This window comes from Thamnophis elegans, chromosome 9 (genome assembly GCF_009769535.1).
Source record: "Thamnophis elegans isolate rThaEle1 chromosome 9, rThaEle1.pri, whole genome shotgun sequence".
NCBI classification, from domain to species: Eukaryota; Metazoa; Chordata; class Lepidosauria; order Squamata; family Colubridae; genus Thamnophis; species Thamnophis elegans.
In genome coordinates, this window is record NC_045549.1 from 41,580,464 (window position 1) to 41,593,388 (window position 12,925).

Consider the following 12,925-nt stretch of genomic DNA (forward strand, 5'->3'; position numbering starts at 1 on the left):
TCATTTTATTCATTTATTTTATGAAAAACATGCTCTAAGAACTGTAGCTTTTTAAAAAAGAATTTTTTATTTTTGAATAAACACAGACAGACAAAACACAAAAACACCACAAAACCATCTTCCATTACAAATTGTAGAAAGTGTGTCAATTGGTTACAAAAAATCTTTTGTGCATCCCTTCCACAGTCATCATATAATAATTCATATTATAGGACTGTAGCTTTTAATGGAGGAATGGAACTTTTTATATTCTTGGTTTAACAATTATCTTTTAGAACTTGGGACTTGGAGTTCAAATATTAAATATCCAGAGTTATTTTCTATTTTGAATTCTTCTATGGATAGAAAATAGTGTTCATACAGCATAATATTTTATTCTCTAAATATATAAAATCTGCAAAATTATATTTTTTCCAAATATAATTTTATTTAAAAAAATTAATTAGAATAGTAAAAACTAATACAAACTGAATTTAGAGAAAGAAAACTGTATGGAAACACAGAATAAAAAGTACAAGAAAAGAGAAAAATATATAAAGAAGTGACTTCCAACCCTTATATCAATACATATAAACAGACTTAATAACTCTTCACTTTCATAAGGTTAAACAAATATCTCTTCATCTCAAACCTTATCTATAAGACCATAAAATATCTTTTCAATCTTGATGTCAGAAAATCCCCATGAAGGGCTACCTGAACATTACAACAGATTGGGTTATTTTAACCTTGATCAAAAAGACCAACTTTATATTACTTGCTTTTACTACTAACAGTCTTAGTGTTGTGACCTGTCAGCCGCTGGCCCCTCCAGCAGCCGAATCAGATGAGAAGGTGGAGTGGGAATCAAGGCCAGCATCCAGGCAATCTGAGAGCTCCGATGGAGAAGAGGGACTGGAGCTGTCAGAGATAAAAACAGAGGCAGAGCCTGGGCCATCCATTAGCCCCCATAAGCAGAGTCAACAGCCCCCAGTCCCAGAGGTGGCTGATGACAAAGAGAACAGCTAGATCCCATGCCTGATGCATAGATGCACAGAAGGCAGAGGAGAGCAGCAGGAAGCTATGGGCTGGTTCTTGGGATGGAAGAGCTACTGCTGCTAGCTAAGCCCCACCCTAGCTCTAGGGATAAAAGGCAGGAGGCAGAAATGAATAGGTGTGCAATAGGTATGGAGTAATTCTCCACTCTTCTCCTTATCCAGAGATAATCCTATATTACAAAACATAACGTTGTAAATAAAGAAATAAATAAGGTTTTTTTCTGATTATGAAAAATCATAATGCTGAATATAGTGTGAGTTGTTGCAATTCTTCATTCTTTGTATTGCTACATTCTATCAAAATATTTCTTTAGTACTATCATAGAATCATAAGGCTGAAAGAGACCATGGAGATCTTCTAGTCCAACACTCTACCCATAGCAGGAGTCCTTATACCATCCTGAACAAATGATTATCCAACCTTTTTTTGAAAACCTCCAGCAATAGAGCATCCACAACTCCATTCTCAGGGAGGGAGGGAGGGATCTGGAAACTTGAGGTGACAGTGACAAGATGACAAAAAAAATTAAAAGTAATCCCAATTTGAATAAATGCTGAACAATGAATACAAAGATAATCCAAGTGGAAATAGCAAATTAAGATATAACAATGCTTAGGTATGGTTCATTAATTTAATGTTTTAACATAACATCCAAGTAGCAAACACATTTTAGAAAGCTATTTTTTAAGCTTAACAAAAATAGAATTTTGCTGGGGCTTGTTGGATTTCTATGTTGTTTTCAAATTGCAATGATCTTGTCAGTTTAAAGGCAAGTCATGTTCCCACATGAAATATTAATGTTCTCATTTTACATTGGTGGGCAAGTTTTATTCCAACAAGCTACAACATGCTGTCCTTGTTCTGCAAGAGAAATGCTTTTTTTAAGATCAAGATTTGAAAGCAAAAGAAAAATGCTTACGGTGGTTTCTGTATTCATAGGACATCCTAAAGCTACCTGACAACAGAAACTAGTTTCATTAACTTTTCAGTGTCACCAAAATCTCTGCTGAATGCACTGAAAAAATCTTCATTCAGAACAGATGATCTTACTAACAACTTCCTAATTGCTACAGCATAGCAGTTGTACATAATCATTTCCTTGTAACCTAAAAAGGCAGGAGAAAATGACAAAGTAATTATTTCAGTTTTTAATCCCAGTTTATCCTAATCATTGTAGTTCATTCCTAAGAATTATATAATTTGAAAAAGTTAAATCTTTAACAAGAGAAGCAGGGAGAGAAATGACTTAGCAAATAAAATCTGTCTTGTTAACTATAGAGGTCTTTGATATCCAAATACAATTTCCAACTCATGCCAATATGAATACTCTCATGCTTAATATTGCACAAGATCGGAAGATACGGAGAGATCTGGCCCACGTTACACTTTATGTTATTTTTCTACAAATGTTCAATTAGTAATTTAAACAAACATGTGAATTTGGGTAAAAGAGAGCTCTCCCCTAAAACTATGTGCCTCATTTCTCTCTCTATGCGTGTAGTACAACTTTATGCAAAGAAGAAACTTTATATGACTGTGCCGGTATAAAATAATCAGGCTCAATTATTTATTTATTTTATAATATTTATGTCCTGCCCATGAAGCCATAGTTGCCATGGAATTTCACAAGCTATGATAGAATCATCACTCAGAATATGGAAAATGAAGTTACCCAACACCCAAAGCCCTAGAAATCCCAGTATTCACTGCAAGATTGTCAGCATCACAAGGTAGACCAGATGGGTTATTTTACCTTTATTGTAAAGCTATGTTAAAAGAATCTTATAAATGTGAAAGTACAATTGTCCCCTCCACCCCACTCTCCGCCCTTCATCTCCATTACAGCCTGAGAAAATAGGAAGGTTTCTTCCTAACTTCTTGTTCTGCCCACTATCCAGCTGTGGACTATGCTGTCTCTAAGCTGTTCAGCTTCTCTTAGCACATTCTATCAAGGCCTTTCCCACAAACCATTACAAAAATTGAGTAATTAACGGATAATTTTTGCTGGGCAGCTAGAATACATCAGCAGAAGCCCAATTTATCAAGATGCCAAAATGCATCTTCACAGATGCTTTTATAATTGATCACATTGCGACACAGCTAATACTTATCATAAGGATCACAAGTTCTCCTCCTCTACTTGATAATGAAACTGTTGTAGGATTTGAAAGTTGGCCAGACAGATTTCTGGCAGGACTATATTTCCATTATTCCTAGTCAATAATACACGCCAGGTTCATATATTTGTCTAACACCCTAGCATGGAGGGATTTACTCCATAAAGGTTTGGTGTTTACCTAGAGTTAGATATTAAGGAGCCCAACAATTGTGCTACCTGAGGCCAGGACAGGGCCAACAAACTTAGAAAAAGTGATGTGCACCAAAGCAGAGGTCTCCTTTCTCTTATAAGAGCCTATAGAGCTTATAAGAGCCTCCCCTGCTATACCTCCTCCCCTGCTATACCTCTTTTTGACAATCACTGTATTAACTTAAATTCAATGAAAACTCCTAACTATACAGAACAGTGATGTGCAGTGAGGTTTATGGCTGGCAAAGCAAGCTGGCAAAAGCCGCCCTATGTCCGACACAGCGGCAGGGCTTTCGGATGCCCCTGCGCTGTGTCTGGCATAGAGGCGGGATGCCTCTATGGCGGATATAGTGGCAGGGCGGCTTTTACCTCTAGCACCCCCGGTGCTAGAGCCAAAAGCCACCCTGCCGCTATGTCCGACATAGAGGTGTCCCGCCTCTATGGCGGACACAGCGCCGGGGTGTCCAAAAGCCCTGCCACTGTGTCCAACATAGAGATGTCCCACTTCTATGGCGGACACAGCACCGGGGTGTCTAAAAGCCCTGCCGCTATGTCCGACATAGAGGCATCCCGCTATGTCCAAAAGCCCTGCCACTATGTCCAAAAGCCCTGCCGCTATGTCTAAAAGCCCTGCCACTATGTCCAAAAGCCCTGCCGCTATGTCCGACATAAAAAAAGTGCCAGCTCGTGCGCCAGCAGAGGCGGGTAAAACACACACACACACACACACACACACACACACAAATTACTTACAATAATACAATTACTTACAAATTACATTAATTTTGAATTCCTCCCCCTCCCTCTAACCCACATACCTTTTCCAGCTGTTTCACAGAGGATTTCAACTCTGCTCTTGTCTGCCATGATGAAAATGCAAAAATGTAAAAGGAAAAAGGCAAGAGCTGCTGAGGTCAGGCTGGGTTAGCTGCTGCCACAGTCTCCAATGGATGACTCTGCTTAACTGTTTAAAAAAGCCTCTAAAACAAACCGCCCTCTACAGGAGGAGGCAAGAGAACCAAGTGCCTCATCTATATAAGGAATTTTTCAGCTTTTAACCCTTGCTTAACTCTGCTCGAGTGATCATAAAGACTAAATGAGGCATGTGGTTCTCCCGCCTCCTCCTGTAGAGGGCACTTTTTAAGAGGCTTTTTTAAACAGTTAAGCACTAAACAGAGTCATCCACTGTGACTCTGGCAGCAACTACCTCAGCCTTTTTCCTTTTACATTTTTTTTCTTTTCATGACGACAGTGGTGAGGCCCTGCCTCCCCTGACTGCACGTCACTGATACAGAAGTACCATGGATGATTACAGAAGGAAATACATGTTAATCAAAACTTTAAGAACAGACAAGAGCTTCTTTTTAGTTTTCAGGTTCAGTTGAACATAGTTTAAATGAATACTCACTTTGAATAAAATTAGAAGGGACTGGATATACTAGCCATTAAATATAATACACATAATACAGGACATGAACAGAATATTAGAAAGTAAGCAAAATGTTTTACAGATGGCACTTGGCACCAACAAGGTTAGTTAAAATCTTAACAAATACCTCCCCAAAATGTTGGAAATGCGAATCAATACACGGAACATATTACCATTTATGGTGGATCTGTGAGGAGGCTAAAATTTTTTGGAAAAGGATCAAAAATTGGCTGGAGGCAATAACAGGGGTTAAAATAAAATGGAAACCTGAAATTTATTTATTAGGAATAATGTCTGCGAAATACAAAAAGAAATCCAGTATTTAATACTACTTATAATTACGGCGGCAAGGATTGCCTTTGCCCAGAAATGGAAAAACAAATTAATTCCAAGCGAAGATGAAATAATAAGAAAGGTTATGGATTGTGCTGAAATGGACAAACTAACTAAGGAAATCCAGGGAAAAGAAGAACCAGAATTCTACCAGATATGGCGCAGTGGTTAAATGCAGCACTGCAGGCTACTTCAGCTGACTGCAGTTTTGCAGTTCGGCTGTTCAAATCTCACCGGCTCAGGGTTGACTCAGCCTTCCATCCTTCCGAGGTGGGTAAAATTGTTGTTGGGGGCAATATGCTGACTCTGTAAACCACTTAGAGAGGGCTGAAAGCCCTATGAAGCGGTATATATGTATGTCCCCCCTTCTTTTTAATATCTACATGAAACCGCTGGGAGAGATCATCCGACGGCACGGGATAAAATACCACCAATATGCGGACGATACACAGCTGTATCTGTCCGCCCCGTGCCAACTCAATGAAGCGATGGACGTGATGAGCCAGGGCCTTGAAGCTGTTAGAGACTGGATGGGGGTTAGCAAGCTTGTACTCAATCCAGATAAGACCGAGTGGCTGTTGTGCTTCCCTCCCACTAATTGGCCAAGTGTTCCATCTCTCAGGCTGGGGGGTCAAATTGTACGCCCCTCAGGCAGGGTCCGCAACTTGGGAGTCCTCCTGGACCCACAGCTGACTTTTGAACACCATTTGTCAGCTGTGACCAGGGGGGCATTTGCCCAGGTTCGCCTGGTGCACCAGTTGCGCCCCTACCTGAACCGGGAGGCTCTCACAACAGTCACTCGTGCCCTTGTGACCTCTAGGCTGGAGTACTGCAACGTGCTCTACATGGGGCTGCCCTTGAAGAGCATTCGGCGACTTCAGCTGGTCCAGAATGCGGCCGCGCGAGCGATCGTGGGTGCACCTCGTTTCACCCACGTAACACCTATCCTCCGCGAGCTGCGCTGGCTGCCTGTTGATCTCCGGGTGCGCTTCAAGGTGCTGGTTGTCACCTACAAAGCCCTTCATGGTATTGGATCTGGGTACTTGAGAGACCGCCTACTGCCAATTACCTCCACTAGACCAATAAGATCGCATAGATTAGGCCTCCTCCGAATTCCATCAGCCAGCCAATGTCGACTGGCAACTACCCGGAGGAGAGCCTTCTCGGTGGCTGCTCCGACCCTCTGGAACAAACTCCCCGTGGAGATCCGGACCCTCACCACCCTCCAGACCTTCCGCACTGCCCTTAAAATCTGGCTGTCCCAGCAGGCCTGGGGCTAATGACTTTAACCCCACCCGAATGGTATGACTGTTGAGCTTTTTTTTTAACAATGTACTGTCTTCTTGTTGTAACTTGTTTGTCTTCCCCCTCCCCCTGAAATGTGAGCCGCCCTGAGTCCCCTCAGGGAAAAGGGCGGCATACAAATAAAGTATACAAATACAAAATACAAATATAAGTCTAACTGCTATTGCTATTGCTATAAATGTTATAGGTGGATGGAGGAAAGAAACAAGAATCAATGAAGGAATATAACAAAACTCAAAAAATAATAGTTATGAGTAAAATAAGAGGGTTAAGAATGGTGAAATCCAAATGAAATACAATAGAAGAGGAAATAATATAAGGTGAGTGGTATCGATTGATAATTGCTATTAGAAAGAACAGGAAGCTCCTGTTTGTATTGTATTGTGCAAATGTGGTGTACATCTAAGTTTTGTGTGTGTGTATTTTACATGTTTGTTAATAAAAAAAAAATTAAAAAAGAAAGTAAGCTGAATAAACCAGAATAAATTATGTAAAAAAGAGTATTAGATTTTAAAATATAAATTTATTTACAGCAGATTTTTTAAAACATACCATACACAATCAGAATTATCAGAGACCAAAATACAAATTTATAAACATGTATGCCCTTGCATATACTGTATGTCTCAAAACCTATAGCACTGTTCTATACGTTGTTTGTATTTTTATTTAGTTGAAAACAGTTGAATCAGCTGTCAACTATTCAAACCTGAGAATTTAATTATATATGACTGCATACTACACAACAGGGAGCATAATAACCTGGCCTAACAAATATCAAACAAATGACACAGTTCTGCTTTCCATGAAGAGCATGAAGACCTTCAATTCCTCATCAACAGAGTCACAGAAATATCTGAAAAATACAGCTTGAAGCTTAACACCTCAAAACCCAAGATCATGCTCATCAGCAAACAACCCATTAATTTACCACCAATAACTTTGGAAGGAATACCACTAGAAAAAGTTGAAAGGATCATGTACCTTGGTTTTAATTTATAGGAAAGCTGGAACATGGCCACTGAAGTAAAAACAAGGATAGAGAAAGCTCGAACAGCTGTTGTAGTCACAACCAGAGGTGGGTTGCTATTGGTTTGCACCAGTTTGGCCGAACCGGTACTAGAATTTGCAATTGGGTCGCCGAACTGGTAGGGACATCAGGCTTGCCATGCCCCCGAACCAGTTCCCCTGTCGCCACCGCATGTTTTTTGACATTTGTAATGTTCTGTGCATGCACAGACATATTTACAGGCAACTGCGCACATGCATGGACCACATACAAATTGTGCATGCACCTAATCAGCAGTAACACTAGCAGAAACCGACCCCTGGTCACAACACAAGCCTAAGACTGAACATCAGACTTGTCAGGTGCTACATCTTGTCTATCCTGCTCTACAGAGTGGAGAGTTGATCTCTGACAGAAAGCCAGTTGAAGAAAGTAGAAGCATTTGAAATGTGGATTTACAGGCAGCTGTTACATTTAAATTGGGTTGACAAAATCAGAAATGAGGAGGTGATAAGCCGCCTTGAAACCATAAATCAAAACCATAAAAAAGCAAAAGTTATACTATTTTGGACATGTGATCCAGAAAAATATGACATGCTTCACTTAATTCTCCAAGGAAAGATTAAGACAAATGAGGGCCAGGCAGAAGAAGAACATGTCTTCAAAATCTAAGGGACTAGTTTGGACAAAACTCAACAGCACTTTTTTGTGCGGCTGTTGATAAAAATAGGATTGCCAACATGATCACCAACATCTGATGATGGAAATGGTACAAGAAAAAGAACAAATATCAAATACTGTGTGGAAAATATGAGTATAAGTAACTCAACAATTGTATTTAATTATTGGCTATAGTTCATATTTATTTAAGGTAACCAGACGTCCCAATTTCTAACAATTTGTCCCGTGTCCCGGGGCGTTTTAAAAAAGTCCTGATTTTCTGGCTTCATGTTGAAAGCCCAGTGGATTTGCTTAAGAAATCCTAACTGGGGCAAGACAAAAGACACTCTGTTTAAACCCTCTCTCTGTCTCAGTACTTTCATTGAAGATAAAACGTTAAAGCAAGAAAACAGACCCCCCCCCCGCCCATTTTACTTACTTTTATAAAAAAAAATGACCCAGTACCATAGAGCTCCAGGAAATACTTGGCTAGAGAAGTAGCGAGTGTTCCTTCCTGGATTTCCCAGAGGGGAGGGGCATGGAAGTTGGAGGTCGGCTCGTGTGGAAAAAATGGTGGCAAAGTTTCTTTGAAAAATATTTTCCTGACTAATTTCACCATTTTAATTTATTTATTTATTTATTTTATTTATAAAATGTATATGCCGCCCAATCCCGAAGGACTCCGGGCAGCTTACAAAAAAGAGAAAAAAAAGACACATAACGAACACATACAGAAAAAAAACGGTTTAAAATAGCAACACCTCATACATTCATTCTAATCGGGGCTGGACCTCAACAATGAGGTCAACAGCCCCAGGCCTGCCGGAACAGCCAAGTTTTTACAGCTTTCCTGAAGGCCATGAGAGTGGGTATGGTCCAGATCTCTGGGGGTAGCTGATTCCAAAGAGTCGGAGCAGCGACAGAGAAGGCTGTCCTCCAGGGGCCCGCCAGCCGACATTGTCTGGCTGACGGCATCTGAAGGAGGCCCAATCTGTGGGATCTTACTGGCCGCTGGGAGGTATGTGGCAGTAGGCAGTCTCAAAGGTACGCTGGCCCTAAGTCATGTAGGGTTTTAAAGGTAATAACAAACACCTTGAATTGCGTCCAGAGACCAATTGGTAGCCAGGTGTCATGTGGGTGTACTTCGGTGCACCCAATATCGCTCGCGCGGCTGCATTCTGGACTAACTGCAGTTTCCGAACGCTTTTCAAGGGTAGCCCCATGTAGAGCGCGTTGCAATAATCCAGGCTTGAGGTGAGACAAGGGTGTGAGTAACCGTTTGAAGTGCCTCCCGATCCAAATAGGGCCGCAATTGGTGCACCAGACGAACCTGGGCAAAGGGGGGGCCCTGGTCACAGCCGATAGATGATGTTCCAGTTTCAGCTGCGAATCCAGGACCCCCAAATTGCGGACCCTCTCTGAGGGGCGTAAATTTTCACGCTCCAGGGTTAAGGATGGACTATCTAAGCTGTCCTTCGGGGGCAGCATCCAAAGCCACTCAGTCTTATTGGGATTGAGCACAAGTTTGTTCACCCCCATCCAGATCCTAACAACCTCCAGTTTGCTCAGTTCTTTGTATTAACATCTACATCATTCTGGATTGACTTGGAGTGCCTGCCTGCCTGCTGGTAAGTGAGCTGGGTTTTTTTCTTTTATTTTTTATTGTATTTTAAAATAATATTTTATTTATTGTGCATAGAATTTTTTAAAATAGTTTTATTCTATGTGGATTCTTTTTTTAAATTGTCTTAGACTATTTTTTAAAAAAAGACTCTATCCAAAATAAATTGAAGTGAAACCATTTTTAAAAATTCTATGCACAATACTTTGAAATATATTGTGCATAGAATTTTTAAAAATAGTTTTACTTCAATTTATTCTGTGTGGATTCTTTTTTAAAATTGTCTTTAAAAAAAGATTCTATCCAAAATACAAAATACCAGCTGCAGTTATTCACTTAAGAACTGTGGCAAGAAAGGTGGTATAGTGACCAAAGTTACAATGGCATTGAAAAAAGTGACTGATGACCATTTTTCACACTTAGCAACCATTTTCACACTTAGCGACCATTGCAGCATCCTCATGGTCATGTGATCAAAATTTTGATGTTTGGCAACAGTTACAATTTATATTTGTAAATTGTAGTTATGTTGAAATAAAAAAATATTACAATACTATTTTTGCGTTGTATGAAAATTTTTGTTGCGCCGTATAAAATTTTTAATCAAGCCCCCCCCCCCCCCCCCCCGGTCAAAGGTGTCCCTCTTTACCAATCCGAAAATCTGGCACCTTATATTTATTTCATACATTTGTTTGTTAAATTTATTGCCCATTTTTCAAGAGCTATCATATCTTGAAGGCAAAAATTGGGGTGACTGGTAGATAGGAACAAGGAGTTGACCTTTCTTTTCCCATCACTGGCTGTTTGGATTTTTATAGCTCCAATATGGTAGAAATGGGCATCTACTTGAATCCAAAGTAGAAAAGTAGGGCCTAGAAAGCATGCTTTCTCTGTTGTGGCCCCCCTCCTCTAGAACGGTATTCCTCCCTCCTCCAAGATAAATATGGCACCATCTCTCCTATGTTCCTGGAAAGCTTTGAAAACCTGACTTTTATCCCAAGCCTGGAGTTGTTGTTTATAATTTAAGACCTCTTCTTTGTTTTGTTGATATATTTGCTCAATATATTTTTATTTTAAGATTCTAATGATGCATGTGATATTGAAGACAGAAGATAAACCTCAGCAAATATAGGAGGTTTGATAAAGGCAGAAGGAGAGGAAAGGAGAAATCTTATGATTCCTGATTTTTCCAAGTGGCTGTTGTGATCCATCATACCTTTTATGAGAGTGTCCTTCAAATGATATCAAAATTCCAATATGACATGACAATGCATCACGGCTACATAATATTTATTACTAATTAGACTATTCCATAAACTGAATGTTCCAAACAAATCCACATGGAAATCTGTCATTAACTGTCTAATCCAAGATCCTACCATTACAGCAAAACAACCGAAGTATTTTAAAGAATTGCTCTTTTATTATTTAAAAAATGGTATTTGAAGCAAAATAGTAATGATCATATAATTAAATTGTGAAAAAATATAAGACAAATTTGAGATTATTAAGTCTACTGCTATCATCTCAAAGCAATGTTGGAAAAAACAAAAGCAGTGGAAGGATATTGCCCAAAGTGCCATAATGTATGGCACTAAATGGCTCAGTTCAGATGATAGCATTACTCACAACTTAAATCAATGGCCAAAACTTTCAGGTTCCAGATGTGGCTGAACTATACAGGTAATCATCAAGGTTAATTAATTAATTAACTAACAGATAATCATTCACTTAGTGACTATTTGAAGTTAAAATTTACAACCAGTCTTATGACTTTTACAGCATCCCCAAAGTCATTGTTAAGCGCAAGGAATCAGGAAATCCAGGCAGTTCAAATGAGTATAAAGTTTATGGCATACTTAAGCTCTCTACAAGAATCTGCACTAACAGTCAAAACAAGTTGGCAATAGATATGAGTCAATGGAATTGAAGGTGGGCTGAACTTAGATCTCTTATAGGCACGAAAAGATTTGAGACTGATGATGCATTTGACTCCTCCGTCAGGTTCAGTCTGATTATCACATGATCAAAATTAAGTCATAAAATCAAACGTGGCACATTTAACAACTGCCTTGCTTAACAATAGAAATTCTGGTACCAATTATGGTCATAAGTCAAGAACTTCTTGTAATTCCAACTTCCATCATCATGGTTATGGTAACTGATTATGGAAGCTGTAGTTCAATAACAACTCCTGCTCCAAACAGGATCTGTTTATAGCAGATCCTGCATTGAATAGGAAGTAGGACTGGACGAATCTGTTTTCTCATACTATACTGGAAAAGCAGAAGAGGCAATTCTTATTCAATTATCACTCAAACTGAATTTCTTCACTAGAAAAAAAAAAGGATTAAATTACAAGTATGAAAAGGCATTAAACAGCATTAAAATTTAGAATTTAAGGAAGGTTGCAAATGTTGATGAGGATGACCAAGAGGATGTTGTGACTGTAATAAGTGGGAGAACTGGACAAAAGTCACATTTTTCAGGACCATGTACTTATAACCTCAAACAGTTGCTAAACAAATGGTCATAAGGCAAGGAATATCTGTATCAAAAATAAGAGTAAACAAAAAACAAAACCTCACCGCCACCAAATAGGGAAGATGGTAGGTGCAAAAATGAAGATGAGCCAGAAATTTTTTTTAAAAAATGGATAAAAAGACTGTTCTATAAATATTAGTGTCCGGGGAGAAAAATATTGAAAAGGAAGTCATGACTGCTGTGAGAAAGTTTAAAAATAAAAAAAGATAAAATTTATAAGTATAAGTATAATCTTTATTGTCACTGTACTTAAATACAATGAAATTGGTTATTTAGATGGTAAACTAGAGGAATGTTAAAATAATTTGCATTTGGAGTAGCTATGAGAAATATTTAGCATGTGCATAAATGCTGTATCTTTGCACTTCAACAACATTGTAAGCATGTACTTTAGTATGCAAATAATTCATGTCAGCTGAGAACTTAAATCAGTGTCAACAAATGTTTATTTATTTTATGTATATTTCCTATTTCTTTACTGCCCATCTCCCTCAGATCTACAGATACAATGTATAATGTAGTAAAGAGTTTGGGCATAAAAATTAATGTATTTTAATATATTCAGGATGATTAGGAAAAATTGAATGAACAAATTTCAAATTATTCTTATATGCTGAAAAATAGATTAAATAAATTTGTGAAGCTTTTTAGGAATTCTACTAAAGTTAGGAAAATAGA

At 38.8% G+C, this 12,925-nt stretch overlaps 1 protein-coding gene across 7 annotated transcripts in view; it reads right to left on the reverse strand.

Annotated features, from left to right (window-relative positions):
• The window catches only part of SPATA5 (spermatogenesis associated 5), a 157,401-nt gene that overhangs the window by 53,843 nt on the left and 90,633 nt on the right, over positions 1-12,925 (reverse strand). The window contains exon 15 of one of the 7 annotated variants that reach the window (XM_032224532.1): positions 1,852-2,144. The exons of the other annotated variants lie outside the window; for them this stretch is intronic. Within the exon in view, the coding sequence (XP_032080423.1) occupies positions 2,130-2,144 (15 nt within the window). The 3' untranslated portion in view covers positions 1,852-2,129. Of the gene's footprint in view, positions 1-1,851; positions 2,145-12,925 lie in introns of those variants that run through there. 7 annotated transcript variants of the gene reach the window in all.